General features: G+C 42.2%; 1 protein-coding gene across 1 annotated transcript in view; it reads left to right on the forward strand.

The window, feature by feature from the left end:
* Positions 1-12,934: 12,934 nt before the first annotated feature.
* Positions 12,935-14,883, forward strand: part of HSDL2 (hydroxysteroid dehydrogenase like 2) — a 64,711-nt gene continuing 62,762 nt past the window's right edge. Inside the window, exon 1 of the mRNA XM_068974038.1 lies at positions 12,935-13,016. Within this exon, the coding sequence (XP_068830139.1) occupies positions 13,000-13,016 (17 nt within the window). The 5' untranslated portion in view covers positions 12,935-12,999. The remainder of the gene's footprint in view (positions 13,017-14,883) is intronic.

Raw genomic sequence — 14,883 nt, forward strand, 5'->3', positions numbered from 1 at the left:
CTTAATTTTAACAAAATAAAAGGTCTTAATCTTCTTTTGTTTATGTTTTGGTCCTTTTGCTTAAGTTTCTATTCAGTATTATACCATAGTTCCTGTACAGTAAGACAAGAAACAGAAATGAAAGATATGAATATTGCAAAGGAGAAAGCAAATTGCTATTATTTGCAGTTAGGAGGATTATATAGAAAAATCCAGAAGTATGTAAAAGTTATTAAAATTAATGAGTTTAGTAGGAAATCTAGGTATAATCTGAGTGCATGAAAATCAACTGCATTTTATATACCAGCAACAACAGTGAGAAAATATCACTGAAAAATGGTAATACCATTGCCACAGACCTGTACACCTAAAATCTGTTAAAAGTATAAAATTTTTATTTTGTACATTTTATCACATATACAGACACACAGAATGCCATCAAATTTTGTATGAAAGCAAAATTAAAGATACTTAGAAATACATGTAGCCAAGTATTTGTTATATCTTATGGAAAGAAACTGTATTAGAAAAGACAGCCTAAAGAAGTGATATACCATGTATGGACTAGAAGACGCTAAATTGTAAAGATGTACTTTTTCAAAATGATCTATGGATTCAAGGCAGTCCCAAGTGATTTTCCCAGGAGTTTGATGAAGTAATTTCTAGAATAACTTAAGACAATCTTGATGAATAACAACGTAATAGGACTTGCCTCTCCAAGTATTAAAATTTATAAAGTCAAATAATCAAGAACATGTAGCATTGCCACAGAGACAGATAAATTATTTAATGGAACAGATGTGGATATAAATGAAAACTTGATGTAGGACACAGAAGACATTTAGATCAATTAGGGGGAAAAAGTAGAAGTTGATGTCTGCTGCTGCTGCTGCTGCTAAGTCGCTTCAGTCGTGTCCAACTCTGTGCGACCCCATAGACGCAGCCCACCAGGCTCCCCCATCCCTGGGATTCTACCTCATTCCAAATATAGATAACAACCACCTCAAGGTTGCTCCAGGTGACTCAGAAAGGAAAGGCAAAGTTTTTAAGCTTTTAGAATAACATTTAGGAGGCTGTCTTTATGATTTCAGAATAGAAGATGAATTCTTAACATAATTTCAATTTAAAGACATCCATACTTGAGTACTTCTCTATGCACGTAGTGTGAAGTCGCTCAGTCGTGTCCGACTCTTTGCGACCTTGTGGACTGTAGCCTGCCAGGCTCCTCTGTCCACGGGATTCTCCAGGCAAGAATACTGGAGTGGGTTGCCATTTCCTTCTCCAGGGGATCTTCCCAACCCAGGGATCGAACCCGGGTCTCCTGCTTTGCAGGCAGACGCTTTATCCTCTGAGCCAGGGAAGACATATGAAGGACTCTTCATAGCACCACTGCTATTCTATACTATTATTAGTCTGTATAATAAACATGCAAATAACCCAAATGTCCATCAAGAGAGATGGGCAAATAAATTGTGGCATAGTCACACAATGGAATACTATACAACCATGAAAATGAATAAAACACAAAAAGTAATGATATGAATAAGTCTAACCAAAATACTGAATGAAAAATAAAATCAGAAAAAAACTATATACTAAGGTACTATTTTTATAAAGTTGAAAAGGAACCGCCACCATGCAAAGCTGACCAATGTATTATGAACACACACACAAACACACGCACAATTTTATAAAAGATGACAAAGAAGAAGTAAACACAAAACTCAGAGGTGACTTTTAGAGAGGAAGCAGAGAGGTGGAAATCAGAGAAGCACATGACTCACGATTTCTAGTTCTTTAGCTGGGTGATGGTTTCACAGATGTTTATAATTATCTCATAATTTACATATATATCATACATATTTTGGATGTATCAAATATTACACATGCACAAAATCCAGCCTATTTCTGTCAGCACGGCTCTAGGTCCCAAACCTCATCCATTAGGGTAGCGTTTCTCAGCCTCAGCACAGTTTGGATGGGATAATTCTCAGGGAGATGGGATGTACTGTGTATTGTAGAACACTTAGTGGCATCCATGGACTCCATTCACTAGATACCGGTACCATCCCTCCCATACATGTGACAACAGAATGTTTCTAGACATTCATTCACAAATATTCTCTGGGGTGTAAATTCCATTAAGAATCATTGCCTTAGACATTTCCCTTAGTTTCTTCTAAATTCATTCAGTCATTTAAAATAGTTTTTTTTTTTTTAAATTTATGTAGCATTATAAGATTTAAAATTTTTTAAATAAACTTTATTTTGTAGAACTGGAAAAATGATAGCTTTGAGTGTATGGACCTTTGCCAGCAAAGTAATGTGACTGCTTTTCAATAGAGTCTAAATTTGTCATAGCTTTTTTCTCAAGGAGCGAGCATCTTTTAATTTCATAGCTTCAGTCACCATCTGCAGTGATTTTAGAGCCCAAGAAAAAAAGTGTCTGTCACTGTTTCCATTGTTTTCCCATCTATTTGCCATGAAATGATGGGACCAGATGCCATGATCTTAGTTCTTTGAATGTTGAGTTTTAAGCCAGCTTTTTCACTCTCCTCTTTCACCCACATCAAGAGGCTCTTTAGTTTAGTTCTTTGAATGTTGAGTTTTAAGCCAGCTTTTTCACTCTCCTCTTTCACCCACATCAAGAGGCTCTTTAGTTCTTCTTCTCTTTGTGCCATAAGGGTGGGGTTATTTGCATATCTGAGTTTATTGATATTTCTTCTGGCCATCTCGATTCCAGCTTGTGTTTCATCTGGACTGGCATTTCACTTGATGTACTCTTCGTATCAGTTGAATAAGCAGGGTGACAATATACAGGCTTGATGTACTCCTTTCTCTATTTGGAACCAGTCCATTGTCCCATGTCCATTTCTAGCTGTGACTTCTTGACCTGCATATAGATTTCTCAGGAGGTAGGTAAAGTGTTCTGGTATTCCCACCTCTTTAAGAAGTTTCCAGTTTGTTGTGATCCACACAGTCAAAGGCTTTGGCATAGTCAATGAAGCAGAAGTAGATGTTTTTCTGGAATTTTCTTACTTTTTCTATGATCCAGTGGATGTTGGCAATTTGATCTCTGGTTCCTCTGCCTTTTCTAAATCCAGCTTGTACATCTGGAAGTTCTCAGTACACATACTGTTGAAGCACTAGTCCTTATTTCTTCAAATTTCAGGTAGCTGCTGGACCTTTAGGTCTATCCCAGTTATTTTCTTAAAAACGGCTCTGAGTTGTTTCTTAGAAGAAACGCTTGTTAAGTATCACTTCCTTCCTTAATTTGGATACAAATTGGAAGGTATTCTTCATAGTTTGTGGTAGGGTTATGTCAGTTTCCTAGTTTATTATACTAGAAATTTTCTCTGGTTCAGGTTCATTTTCTTTTCATTTTCCTGGACTTCCATTTTCCCTGCAAATTAATGTGATAACTAATGACTTTCATTACAATATTCCCACTCTTCTGTGGCAGCTTTCTATACTGTCTTTCACCAGTCCTTATCATGATTCTCCCTTAACTTATCTATGCCTAACCAGTTAACTAATGTGAGATTCACCCTGGTCATTTCAAAGACGGAACATAGAGGAATATCTGTGAGTAGAGTAGCAGAAGGAAAGGGACAACTCCTTTTTTTCACCCGTCTTTTCCAGTTAACCTGTTGCCTGTAATTCTTCCCATCTGAACTGAAGTTGGCTTACTATAATGAGTTGATTTGCCTTTACTGCCTTGGTATTCCATTTGTCTACAGATGTATGAGGTCAGTACATATTATAGATGCCTATTGGACTTCCCTGGTGGTCCAATGTTTAAGAATCCACCTTCCAATGCAGGAGATGCAGTTTTGATCCCTTACCAGCTGATCAGGAACTAAGATCCCACATGTCACAGGGCAACTCAGCCCGTGCACCACAACTGGAGAGGCTGTGTTTTACAAGAAGCCCCTGCGTGCTGCAACTAGAGCAAGCCCACGAGCCTCAGTGAAGAGCCCGCACGTTGCAGTAAAGACCCAGCACAGTGAAAATTAAAAAAACAAAGATGTCTATAATATTGTAAGTGTTCTTATATGAGACAAAATAGTCCCTTCTTAGCAATCGAGACCATATCTTTAATAGGAAATACTTTTATTTTTCACTAGAATAAGCCTTCACTCTGGTCAAGTCAAACCTTCCCCTAAAATTTTTGATACAACTGTTTAACAAGGAGCCATATCTGGCTATTGATTGGTTAGAGAATATATATATTTTTTCTTTGTCCTTATTTGCCCTTGGCTGAAATAGTCTTGTGCAAAAATCTGGTCATAGTTTACAAGGTTGGTGGAATGAGTCTTGCAATGCCAGACAACTGGAAAGAACTATTGCTGTCCCTCCCCAGTGTAGTTTTAGAAGATGTTTACTTCATGTGATCCTGCAGGGCATCAGGCAAACATTCAGCCTTGAGCAGGCAAACAAGCAAAAGGTCAGTAGCAGAAAAACGAAAGAACAGTCTGGAGGACTTCGCTATGAGAATGTTATTTATGTAACTGGAAAAGCAAGTCTTCCCACCTCCACACCCCGCTCTTGGAGGTGGAGGACTGGTTGTATGAGAGGATAATGTCTTCATATAGCCTCTCTTCTCCTGCAGCAGTGGGAGTAGGAGAGCTTAATCAAAAATTTAATTTAGTAGAGTGTAGTGGGAGGATGGCACCTCTGAGAATTTAATTTGGCATAGCAGAAAGACATGGGGGAATTCCAAAGTCTGGTCTTTGTGTAGCAAAGTAATAGCCAGCAAGAGATAGATGGCTCAATTATGGGCCTGATCCTTAAGCTAACTTAAAATGTCCGTACTTTCCCAATGGTAGGCACAGTTTGAAAGTTAGAAGATAAAAAAATAACTGACATTGTTCCTCAGTATAAAATGATAAAATGCTATCTTTATAGTGAGCAGGGTTGAAGCTATGTTGATTACAGAAGAATCAAATGTTTCTTTTTCTCAGCTTGGAAAGATTACATGTACTCACAGTAGACTACTGTATCTCAGAAGGAATGCCTGAGTTTGGGAGAGGTGGGTGTGTTTGACATAGTAGTCGCTTACTGGATACCAGAAAGAATTAGGTGAGACTGTCTCCAAGGGAAGTGGACTTGGAATACCTACAACCATCATGGATCTCTTGCTAAAGTCAGATTCTAAATACAATGAATAGGGGACTTTCCTGGTTGTCCAGTGGCTAAGACGCCACACCCCTAGTGCAGGGGACCAGGTTGGATCCCTGGTCAGAGAACTATATCTGCATGCCACAACAAAGATCAAAGATCAATAGTGCTGCAACTAAGGCCTGGCGCAGCCAAATAAAGAGATAAATATTAACAAAAATAAATAAAATGAATAATTCACTCTTGGGAAAGTATTTAGCTAGGGAAGGGAGGATGGATCTTAGCATGAGGCCAACTCCTGTGAGCAGGGCTTGGGAGTTCCTGAAAAGTGGTGGAAATATTAAAGACAATTTTAAAGAAGGAAATTTGAACAAAACTAATGCTCTCAGGGAAAAATGCAGATATGAAACCAAGGAACAAGGCTAGGGATCTTGTTGGTTCCAGAGGGAACTCCCTTCAGTTGTTTATAGTCTTTTGATACTTTGCCTTGAGACAAAGTATCATTTAAGAGTTGGGTCCAGATACATTAAACAGAAAACAAAAAATAATAGTGCCTTAGATAAAAATTTATTTATTGTGCAAAAGAAGTAATGGTTTCAGGGCTGTAATGGCATTCCATGTTTATCAAAGATCCAGTCTCCTTTATGTTCTGTTATGCAAACATACAGCTTCATTCTTAATATCACAAGATGTCTGGAAGCCCTTTAAAGAAGTTTTCCCAGAAGTCCTTCCCAATATCTTCCGCTTACCTCATTAGCCTTAATTTGGTCACATGGCCATCCCTAGTCAAGGGAGGCTTGAGAGATGGAATGTTTATACTGGGCATACTGCCACCTCTTAATAATAGAGATATACCATTGATAAGAAGTGGAGAATGTGTAATGGGTAGGCAAATAAGCCTGACACAGCAGTTTCATACAGAGAGAGAGAGAGGGAGATGGGTTTCCCTGGTGGCTCAGATGGTAAAGAATCTGCCTGCAATGCAGGAGACCAAGATTCGATCCCTGGGTTGGGATGATCCCCTGGAGGAGAGAATGTCTACCCACGCCAGTATTTTTGCCTGGAGAATTCCATGGACAGAGGAGCCTGGCGGGCTACAGTCCATGGAGTTGCAAAGAGTTGGACCCAACTGAAGTGACGTAGCACACACAGCACACAAAAAGATGGTAGTTCCCTCATGTAAGCCTCAGCTCTTTGGTAAAGAGCCGTGTGGGAACTGAGTAGTAAACAAACCAACAGAGTGAAAAACGGACTATGGCCTGATCCGCACACCCACTCCACTGCTCGTACTCAGGCAAGGAGGCAGTTGTCTACTGAGGGAACTGTCTCCAAGAATTGTAAGAGCTGGCTAGCTGCAAAGTGAGGAAAACCCACACTGTGCCTTTGAACAGGGGGAGTGTCAGAAAGCTAGGTGAAGACCTAGGTGGGTTCTCAGACAACTGCCCCCTGTCTCCCTTTCCTGTATATTATAGGAGAAAGTTCACCTTTGAAGGAGCTATGGAAAGGGGAAGGCTAGTTCCTCTCGTGGTTTCAAGACCAATGCAGCTGTTCCAAGCATCATGTCCAGAAATTAAATTAGAAGAAGAAAGGTGATATATTCGGTGGTCTCTCTCTTAAAAGTCAGAAAACCTTCTCCAGCAGACCTCACATTTGCCAGAACTAGAAAACATATCCACTGCTAAACAAGACATTGAATAAATGGCTTTTATTGCAATACTGTTTATAAAAAATAAAAACTATTGAAATACCATCACAAGAGGTAAAATTAATTTGGAGTACATTCATAGAAAAGAAAACCATGAACCTAAGATACTCTGGGACCTGGGATCAGGGACCCTTTACTGGAGTGCCTGCGCCTGGACAAAAGGAGCTCATGGAGCAACAGAATACAAGAAACTATACAGGACTAAAAACAGCTGAATGCATGGCAGTCAGGGTGATTATGAACAATGACACAAAAAGGCCACAAACCAACGGCCACTTCTGAGGTGCCTGGAGCAAAAGCAGGGTACTGAGCGTGATCTGTGCACACAGCACCACCACAAGGGTGGCAGACCACCTAAGCCACCCCTTCTGCCAGACCCATGGAGCTGCCCCTACCCTCACTCCATTTAAGGAGAGCAAGCAAGGGCACCTGTAACTTGTTTTCTCTCCCTAGTGCTGCAGTACAAGTCCCGGGAAAGCCTTGCCTGAATTTCTCCTCCAGCCTCTTATAAATTTCTGTTGATTAAAGAGTTTAAGGACCCGGGTGGATAACACATCTAATTTTTTAAATTTAAGGTGAACTTTTAGGTGTAAATTTGAAGAGATGTTTTGATACACTAAGGAAAACAAAAACAGGTTCCAAAACGAGAGTATATATAATCTCCCTTTTGGGCTTCCTTGGTGGCTCAGATGGTAAAGAATTCACCTGCAATGCTGGAAACTTGAGTTCGATCCCTGGGTTGGCAAAATCCCCTGGAGAAGGGAATGGCTACCCACTCTAGTATTCTTGCCTGGAGAATTCCACGGACAGAGGAGCCTGGCGGCCTACAGTCCATGGGGCAGAAAAGAGTTGGACATGACTAAGTGAGTAACACTAACAATCTCCCCTTTGCTTTTTATTGTTTAGTCACTCAGTTGTGTCTGACTCTTTGCAACCGCATGGACTGTAGCACGCCAGGCTTCCCTGTCCATTACCAATTCCTGGAGCTTACTCAAACTCATATCCGTTGAGCTGGTGATGCCATCCAACCGTCTCATCCTCTGTCACACTCCTCTCCTCCTGCCCTCCATTTCCCAGCACCAGGGTCTTTTCCAATGAGGCAGCTCTTTGCATCAGGTGGCCAAAGTATTGGAGCTTCAGCTTCAGCATCAGTCCTTCCAGTGAGTATTCAGGGTTGATTTCCTTGCAGTCCAACGGACTCTTAAGTGTCTTCTCCAGCACCACAGTTTGAAAACATCAATTTTCAGTCCTCAGCCTTCTTTATGGTGCAGCTCTCACATCCGTACATGACTACTGCAAAAACCATAGCTTTGACTATATGGACCTTTGTTGGCCAAGTGATGTCTCTGCTTTTTAATATGCTGTCTAGGTTTGTCATAGCTTCCTTTCAAAGAGCAGGGATCTTTTAATTTCATGGCTGCAGTCATCATCTGCAGTGATTTTGGAGCCCAAGAAAGAAAAGTCTGTCACTGCTTCCATTGTTTCCCCATCTATCTTCCACGAAGTGATAGGACCAGATGCCATGATCTTAGTTTTTTAAATGTTGACTTTTAAGCCAGTCTTTTCACTCTCCTCTTTTCACCTACACATCAAGAGGCTCTTTAGTTCCTCTTCTATATCTGCCATAAGGGTGGTGTCATCTCCATATCTGAAGTTATTGATACTTCTCCTGGCAGTCTTCTAGCTTGTGCTTCATCCAGCCCGGAATGTAACACAATGTACTCTGCATATCAGTTAAATAAGCAGGGTGACAATATACAGCCTTGATGTACTCCTTTCCCAATTTTGAACCACTCTGTTCTATGTCTGGTTCTAACTGTCGCTACTTGACTTGCATACAGGTTTCTCAGGAGGCAGGAAAGGTGTTCTGGTATTCCTATTTCTTTAAGAATTTTCCACAGTTTGTTGTGACCCACCCTTTTGCTTTAAATGCAATCAAAATCTATATTAAAATTTCAAAGGATACATGCCAAACTATTAACAATGATTATCTCTCAAGGGTGATATTACAGAGAAAGTTTCACTTTTGTTAGATTGTTGGAATAATGTACTACGAGAAAAATATAGACATTATAATACAGCAAAGAGGTTACTATCCTATTGTTGCTGCTTAAATTAGTGGCAATAAGTCATTGAGCAACAAAAGGTATAGCGAGGGGTCCTACTGGGAAGATTTGGTCCATTGTCAGAAACAACTGTTATATACTCAAAACCCCCCAAGGATTTCTCCATTTCACCTTCTAAAGTAGGGTGTGCTATCTTGTGGGTGAAAGAAATGAAAGTTTCAAGTGATCCCTGACTCTTCAAATGCCCTTGAAAGTACCTGCTGTTAGTCACATGGTATTGTTGGCTTCTGCTGCTGCTGCTAAGTCGCTTCAGTCGTGTCCGACTCTGTGCGATCCCATAGACGGTAACCCACCAGGCTCCCCTGGCCCTGGGATTCTCCAGGCAAGAACACTGGAGTGGGTTGCCATTTCTTTCTCCAATGCATGAAAGTGAAAAGTGAAAGTGAAGTTGCTCAGTGGTGTCCGACTCCTAGGGACCCCATGGACTGCAGCCCACCAGGCTCCTCCGTCCATGGGATTTTCCAGGCAAGAGTGGGGTGCCATTGCCTTCTCCATTGTTGACTTCTAACCATTAATTAATAATTTTACATTTGACTGAAGGAACCTAAAATATCTTAAAAGGCAAGTTGAAAAATTACAATGGCAAATTACAGCACACTAAAGCAGTGTTTTCCAGATGGTAGGTTATGATCCATGAATGAGTCATTGAAATAATGTTGTAGGTTACAATCAACTTAAAAAAAAAAACACAAACAGGGTAGTATACAATGGATTTAAATAGAAAAGTTTACTAGGTCTGGATGAAAAATTTATTTATGTGGGTTGTGGTCAACAAACGAGTGCATTACACACTTTAAAATATATATATTATTATACAAGGTCAGGGTTAGAAGAGTCCTTATTTGATAATTAAAGATTAAACTTGTTTTTAACATCATGTGTGTGTGTGTGTGCTCAGTCATGTCTGATTCTTTGGGACCCAAAGGACTGTAGCCCACCAGGCTTCTCTGTCCATGGCATTTTCCAGGCAAGAATACTGGAGTGGGTTGCCATTTCCTACTCCAGGGGATCTTCCCCAACCAGGGGTCCAACCTGAGTCTCTTGAATCTCCTGCATTGGCATGAGGTTTGTTTATCACTGTGCCACCTGGAATGCCCCTTTTAACATCATATCCTTTGATATTTCAATTTAAGTTCATTTTCAATCTCCTATGTATTTGAAAACCACTAACACTGAAGAATTAAACTTGACAGACTTTAGAAGTCAAACAACCAAAGACACATTTGCTTATTCTGTGATAACTGAAAAAATAATAATACAGATTAGACCATCACATCCTGTTTTACTGATACAAAGCATAATTTTAAGGAACTTAAAATTTATGCGTCCTCTTATTTCTCCTTTATAAGGAACCTATAAAGAAATTTGTTATTTTTGCCTTAATCCAAATCAGATTATAACATATATCACAACATTGTTAACAAATTAACATTTTGCAGTATTATATAATTGAGAATTTTAAAATACCAGTGCCATCTAGTGGTTAGTCTCAACACGTTTCCTTTCTCTTGGGTATATACCCAAAAATGGAATTGCCCTTCTGTGTGTAGACATCCAGTAGCCATCCAGTAGCTGGTAACTATGCTTTAACTTTTGGAGGAACTGCAAAACTATTTTCCAAAGTGGTTGTGCTATTTTACATTCCCACCAGCAATGTTTGAGGGTGTCAACTACTTTACATCTTGGCCAACACAGTATTTTCCAACTTTTTTTTTTTGGCTGCACCAGGTGGCATGCAGGATCTTAGTTCCCTCACCAGGGTTGGAACCCATGCCTCCTTCAGTGAAGGTGAGGAATGTTAACCACAGAACTGCCAGGAAAGTTGCTCCATCTTTTCTATTACAGATATCCTAGTGGGTGTATAGTGAAATCTCACTGTGGTTTTGATTTGAGTTTCCCTAATAACTAATGCTGTTGGGCCTCCTTTCATGTGCTTGCTGGTTGTTCACATGTCTTCTTTGGAGAAATGTCTATTGAGGTCCTTTGCTCATGTTTAAATTGGAGGTTGCTCATCTTTTCATTGCTGGAGTTGTAAGAGCTCTTTATAGATTCTGGAATGATTTGCAAATATTTTCTCACCCTGTAGGTTATCTTCACGTTCTTGAGTGAATGGAGAGTATTTTTTTCTAACAGTTTCTATCATCACTCTTTTCAGAACACCTGATATTTCAACACAGGCTTCCCTGGTGGCTCAGTATTAAAGAATCTGCCTGCCACTGCAGGTGACAGGGGTTTGATCCCTGGGTCGGGAAGATTGCCTGGAGAAGGAAATGGCAATACACTCCAGTATTCTCGCATGGAAAACCTATGGACAGAGGAGCCTGATGGGCTGTAGTCCATGGGTTTGCAAACAGTTGGTCAGCCTAAAGAACACATTGGTTACTCCTCATTCCTCTTACATAGGGAGAGACCTTGCCTTTGTTTGGTCCACCTGTATCTCCATTGACTAGCACCCACAGTTGCTAATACTTCTTGAGTAAGTAAATTCTCTGGAGTCTCTAAGGACCATATCATAGATGGAAAATTCAAATGCCTATGGCACTCGAAAGTGATATAAATGAGTAAATAGAGATATTTACGGCTTCTGATAAAAGGGAGAGTTCAGTTCAGTTCAGTCACTCGGTCGTGTCCGACTCTTTGCGACCCCATAAATCACAGCACCCCAGGCCTCCCTGTCCATCACCAACTCCCGGAGTTCACCCAAACTCATGTGCATCGAGTTGGTGAGTACATATACTATTTCCAGGTTAGTTTCTTCAGCTAGTCCTCACATAACATTATCCTGTTCTACCTCTTCACCCTTTTTCTACCCTGTTCTACTCTTGGACTGCAAGGAGATCAAACCGGTCAATCCTAAAGGAAATCAGTCCTGAATGTTCACTGGAAGGACTGATGCTGAAGCTGAAGCTCTAATACTTTGGCCACCTGATGGGAAGAACTGACTCCTTGGAAAAGACCCTGATGCTCGGAAAGACTGAAGGCGGGAGAAGGGGAGGACAGAGGATGAGATGGTTCGATGGCATCACCGACTCGATGGACATGAGTTTGAGTAAGCTTCGGGAGTTGGTGATGGACAGGGAAGCCTGGAGTGCTGCAGTCCATGGGCCACAAAGAGTCGGACACGACTGAGCGACTGAACTGAACTGAACCTCTTCAAAACAGAATTTCTTCACGTCTCCCTAAAAGTATTGTGCTAGTCTCTAGTTCATCAGGGTAGCTGAGTTATGTCCAAGGTATACTACCAAAAGCAATACTAAGTCCCAGAATTCACCTTATTCCAGCACTGAGCCTGGGTGTTTCCTCGCCGAGATATTGACAAAGAGTAGAAAAATCAGAGTTAACTGAGTTCTTCGGCAAGACTGACTACTGCAGAGCTCTGATTCAGAAGCTACTCCTCACCACAGGGCTGTCTAGCTGCAGTCCGGCTGGCTTTAGTCCAGATTCAGTGGGAGAGTCGAAATGTGCCGCTGGCCGGCTTCTAGGAGAAGAGGGTTTATCTGCCCAGGAAAAGCGTTCCTAAGACGGGCCTCCGAGGGCGCGCGGGCAGCCAGGCAGCCAGACGTCCTGGTGCCAGCGGCAAGGGGACCAAGAACCAAAGTCCGCTGAGAAGCCGCATCTCAGCCTTCAAGGTCCCTAATGGACATCCCAAGTGGCCACACCCCACCCCACCCCGGCAAAGGAATTCTGCGTGGCGGCGGGGAAACGTTCATAAGCCGGGAAAAGGCGTACTTGGCGGCTGACGCAGGCTGGAGACCAATTGTCACCGTAGAGACCCCCGCAGGAGGGGCGGGGCGGAGTTGTTTCTCACAGCGCTTGCGCGTAGCAGTGGTTTCCAGAGGGCAGATTGCGGAGAGAAGGAAACCAGCGCCGCGCGCCAGCGAGGCCCACTGCGTGCGCAGGCGCACTCAGCCACCTCCCGCCTCTTGGAGCGCCCAGCACCTCCCGCAGAGCTCGGGGGCGGGGCCCAGGGGCGGGGTCTGGGGCGGGGCTAAATGCTGGGGGAAAATCAGCTTCTCTGTGGTCGCTCGTTGAGTCCGTTGTCGCCCCTGACTTCGATCTGCCGCAATCATGTTGCCCAACACTGGGTAAGTAGTTTCGCGCCGTAGGGGAGGAAACCGGGCCAGGCGGAGTGGATAGCTTGGGTGGCCCTGACCTGGCGGTGGGAGGATTAATGATACTACTCGGAGCGATCTGGAACGCTGGTTCGCCCTGGATGCAGTGTTCCTCTAACCTGCGGTAACTTGTGAAAAGTAGCGCAGAGGTATGTACTTGAGGGTGGCAGTCGTGTTAAAATCTCATAGATAAAGGATCCGGAGTGAGGTATCCCGCCGCCTCTAGGGCTGGTCCCAACTTTGGGTTTAGAGATACAGCTGCGGGTCCGGCTGGAGGCCGCGAGTTCTGGGTGAAAGGTCACCGGAACTCTTGTGCAATTAATGGCTTGCTCAGAACTCTCAATTCTGGAAGGAGAAAATAAGGGGTGTTTAAAAAGGGATTTCAAGTTAGTAACAAACTAAGCTAACCTTAAAGGATGAGTGTCTTTTGGGGAGGCTTTTTTTTTACTTTGAGATGATACTGAGTTGTGCTAAAATACACATAAGGTTTGCTGCCGGGGTCCAGCCCCGGTGGATCCAGGGAATTCGAAGGGTGGACGGCGTTGGCGTGGAAAGACTTGTTTATTTATTAATATAAGATTAGATTAAGAAACTATAGTGCAGTAGGAAGATTAAGTGGAGAAAGAGGGCTGAATAGCTTGGTTTATGCGGAAGACCAATAAAATTCCAGACAAGGAATTTGCACCATCTACGTTGGGCCACCGGTGCCCACTTGAATATCTAAGGGTGCCTCGCCTTAAGCTCCCTTTCTCGCGGATCTTAATAACCAGGGCAAATAAGTAGACCTGGCGAGCCTCCGCGCCCCAGATGGAAATTCAGCCTGAAATTAAAGTAAAGAGCAGAGGGAAGAAAAGGGAGAGAAAAAGAGAGAGAGAGAGAGACACGGGGGGAGCCAGATTTCCGAGAAACCAGGCCGAGACTAGTCCGAGAAACTGGTCTGAGAATCTGGTCCGAGAATCTGGTCCCGTCCTTTATTGTTCAGAAGGCCTTTTATACTTTTGATAAAACATGGAGATCAACGGGTAACACAAAGTTATGCAGCGTTAGCAGTCCAGACTCTTATCAAAACCAGGCTTTTTTCTCTGCATACCTAATTGTATACACAAGTCTTAGGTAATTTACATCATCTTCTAGCCAAAAGGGCCAGTTAACATTTTACAGCCTTTTTTCTGATAAGGGTTTGTCAACCACAAGACTTATTTGTGTTGATCTTCCCAAGGTCTGGTGCCACTCTCAGAAAGCACTAAATAAAGTTACATTCTTACACAGCAAGGATACAGCAACTTATAACAAGTAGAGGGAGTACAGTGATTTACAGCAGAAGAGAAGCAATTAACTCAAAAGTCTAGTGTTGCTAACATCAAAACTACTATGTATCTTTTTCTACATCCTGCTTACATTAACATCCTTCCAGGTGCCTAAAAGATAAAGAATAAGGAGGTCTGGCAGCAATCCTTGAGTCAACAGTGAAAACCCTCTACCAATATAATTTTTAACTCTTTAGAAAAGGCTCTGTATCTTTAAGATGCTTTTAAGCTTTGTGCCTCCCGCGGTTGGGGGGCTGTAAGCAATTCACAAGCTGTAAGAGGTCTGGGGAACCTGTTAGGCAGGCTAGAGAGCTATCAGAGGGGTTTAACTGAAACATCCCTTTCAAATGCAGAAGACTAAAACCCTGAATTGACTTTTTCCCAGAGAATATCAGAAAAGCAGAAAAGCAGAGCACAAAAGCCGGCAGATTTTTGTTGGGGTACATGCTTAGGAATTTCCAGAGGGGTCCCTGAAGTCTAAGCATGCCTTGCGTATGTCAGCTTCCTTCCTCATGACCTTGTCACGGGCGGGA

This window comes from Capricornis sumatraensis, chromosome 6 (genome assembly GCF_032405125.1).
Source record: "Capricornis sumatraensis isolate serow.1 chromosome 6, serow.2, whole genome shotgun sequence".
NCBI classification, from domain to species: domain Eukaryota; kingdom Metazoa; phylum Chordata; class Mammalia; order Artiodactyla; family Bovidae; genus Capricornis; species Capricornis sumatraensis.